The sequence below is a fragment of the Cebus imitator genome, unplaced genomic scaffold (assembly GCF_001604975.1).
Source record: "Cebus imitator isolate Cc_AM_T3 unplaced genomic scaffold, Cebus_imitator-1.0 Scaffold45, whole genome shotgun sequence".
Classification (NCBI taxonomy): Eukaryota; Metazoa; Chordata; class Mammalia; order Primates; family Cebidae; genus Cebus; species Cebus imitator.
This window is the reverse complement of record NW_016107360.1, coordinates 7652202-7654677: the sequence shown is the minus strand read 5'-3', so window position 1 is coordinate 7654677 and position 2476 is coordinate 7652202. Positions and strand designations below refer to the sequence as shown.

Genomic DNA, 2476 nt, shown 5'->3' with positions numbered 1-2476 from the left:
AAAAAAAAAAAAAAAAAAAAGAAAAGAAAAGAAAAAAGATATCCTAACTCAATAAGGCTGGATACTTGCTCCCATATCTTTCATTATCAAAGAACATAAAATGTATTCATGCAAACTTGAAAATTTGGGCTTCTTCTGTAACTTCGTATGATGGGTTTATTCTCTAAGTGTTGTTCTTTGGCCTGATTCACTGGCACTAATCCACTCAGTTAATGGTCCAAAAGAGAAAAGAAAGCATCCTACCATTTTCACAATGTAGTAGGCCATGGCATGTAAGTGTCGGGCGGAAGTTCCACTACCAATCACAAAGTAATCTGTATATTTCATTTCTGAAGGAACCTGGATCACACAAATGTCTCTTGCATTTTCTTGCCTCAGAAGTGAAACCATCAGATCGATGTCAAACTTGGAACCAGTATGATCTGAAATGCACAAATAGTTGTTTATGTCAGGACAGCCAAGAAGATAGACCCCTATGCACCCAGAGATGCCGGCAGCTGACAGTGAAACTGTTCCTCCATGAGGGTGTTTAGATACAAAGTGTTTCTACAGACAGCAGGGCCCAGGCCTCCTGGAAACTGAACCTGGACAGCAGTATCATAGCACTGCTCAACTTTTATGGTCAGAATACTCAGATTACGCAGAGCCACTATACATCCTTCGCTATTAACCATTTGTAAGCAGAACCAGACATCAGTGACAAATGACATCCTATTCACGAATACTTAAAAGGAACAATATACCACAAACACAGAAATGCTGTACGCAGAAAAACAGCGCCACAAATTGGGTAGGGGGTGATATCCTGGAACATATTAAATTGAATCTCAGTCATAACGGGTCACAGTACTACAACTGTGAGCTGGAAGGGCTCTTAGATAGTATCTGGTCCACAACCTTCAATTGAGAGATAAACAAACTGAGGACTAGCAGAATTACTGTGGCCTAAGATCAGTCACTGAAAGTGCTAAATTTTTACGTTATTATCATTTTGAACCCTCAAGTTTTCATACAAACCCACTGGGCTATTAACAACTGTTACCTGTTAAATCTGTTTTTTTTCCCCCGTAAAGATGTAGATATTTTGATATTCAGTTTGGAGTACTACAGATTGTAAATTTAAAGCACGCTTAAGTTCTAAAGCTGACTCCAAAGGACCTAGTAGCTAAGTCCACTAAGGCCTCTCCCTCTCATACTCTACATTCTTTGATGTGATCTGTTTACCACTGTTAAGTTTCTAAAAACGTAAGCAATAACTAGAAGATACTAACTTGGACACATCTTCTACCGGCGCTTCCTATGCAACCCTTCGCACCCAGACCCTGGTTCCTCAGAATCCTCACGCCCCAACAATCCCCACAAATCCACTTCCTGGGATCCTAGCAAGAGCGTGAAAGAAGGTGAGGACGGCGAGACTGTGATGCCGAGGAACGGAGGTGGCCGTCAGGGAGGCTGGGATTTTGCAGTTTATCTCTTGCCCTCAGTTTCTTCACTGTGCAACGTAAAGGTTGGCGCCAACAACCTTTGAAGTCCCTTCCAGCTCTGGATGTGCAGGAGCTTTGTGACCCCAAGAGAAATGCAGAAAGAGAGGAATCCACAGCCCCCTTGGCCGGCACCTGACTCCTGGCTGCCCGGAGGGGGCCGCCTTCGTTCTCCCCCACACCAGTACCTGCAGCGTCCGATTCTGGGCGTCCCGCGTCGGCAGTAACCTCCGCCCGCTCCTCCAGCCCAGACTCGCTGTGCAGGCCGCGGACAAAGTTTGGGGTCTGGCGGGCCCGGCCAAACGCTGCTCCTACGGGAAGCTGCGGCACGGCCGGCAGCCGAAGCCTGGGCCCGGCTCCAGCCACGGACCCAGCCACCGAAAAAACCACCCTGCGCCACACTATCGGCGCGACCCGCCGCGCCACACAGCCACCCAGGCCCATAGCAGCAGCCTCGCGTCGGCGTCGCGGGTGGGAGGTGCTTCACAGAGCCCGGCCTGGAAATTCTACGTCAGACGTGTGGGCGGAGTCAAGACCTGAAGGCCGGGCCTTGGGAGGAGTCTGGTGACCGTGAGGACTACAGTGACCCGGAAGAGCTAACTGGGGATTAGGGCGTACAAGAATAAACTACTGTAGTGTCGCTTGCCCACCTTGCTTTGCCTTGTGTCGCAGTGGCGCACTAGGTCGTCATTTTTTTTTTTTTTGGTACTGCCTCTGTCCACTCATGTAAGCCTCATAAAAGCAATAATTTTTAACTCTTCCACAGCACCTAAAACAGTTCCTGGTACTCAATGTCCAGAAGTTGCTGCTGTTGATTAGACTGGAGTTAGGACATATAATCTGCCCTCTCTCATTACCAAAAAATATTCAGGATTTCCTTGCAAATTTGAAATCCCACAAGGAAAATCTGTTATCCTGGGCTAGAATGGGGTGGGAGGCAAAGGTGTAAAGGACCATTTGGAAACCGTTTTTAGGTGAGCCCATCATCTACACTC

At 47.3% G+C, this 2476-nt stretch overlaps 1 protein-coding gene across 1 annotated transcript in view; it reads right to left on the bottom strand.

Moving 5' to 3' along the window:
• Positions 1 to 2079, bottom strand: part of MALSU1 (mitochondrial assembly of ribosomal large subunit 1) — a 10505-nt gene extending 8426 nt beyond the window's left edge. The window contains exons 1-2 of the mRNA XM_017526987.2: positions 1670 to 2079; positions 244 to 422 (exon numbers count right to left, since the gene is read on the bottom strand). Coding sequence (XP_017382476.1) covers positions 244 to 422; positions 1670 to 1925 — 435 coding nt within the window. The 5' untranslated portion in view covers positions 1926 to 2079. The remainder of the gene's footprint in view (positions 1 to 243; positions 423 to 1669) is intronic.
• Between the last annotated feature and the right edge of the window lie 397 nt (positions 2080 to 2476).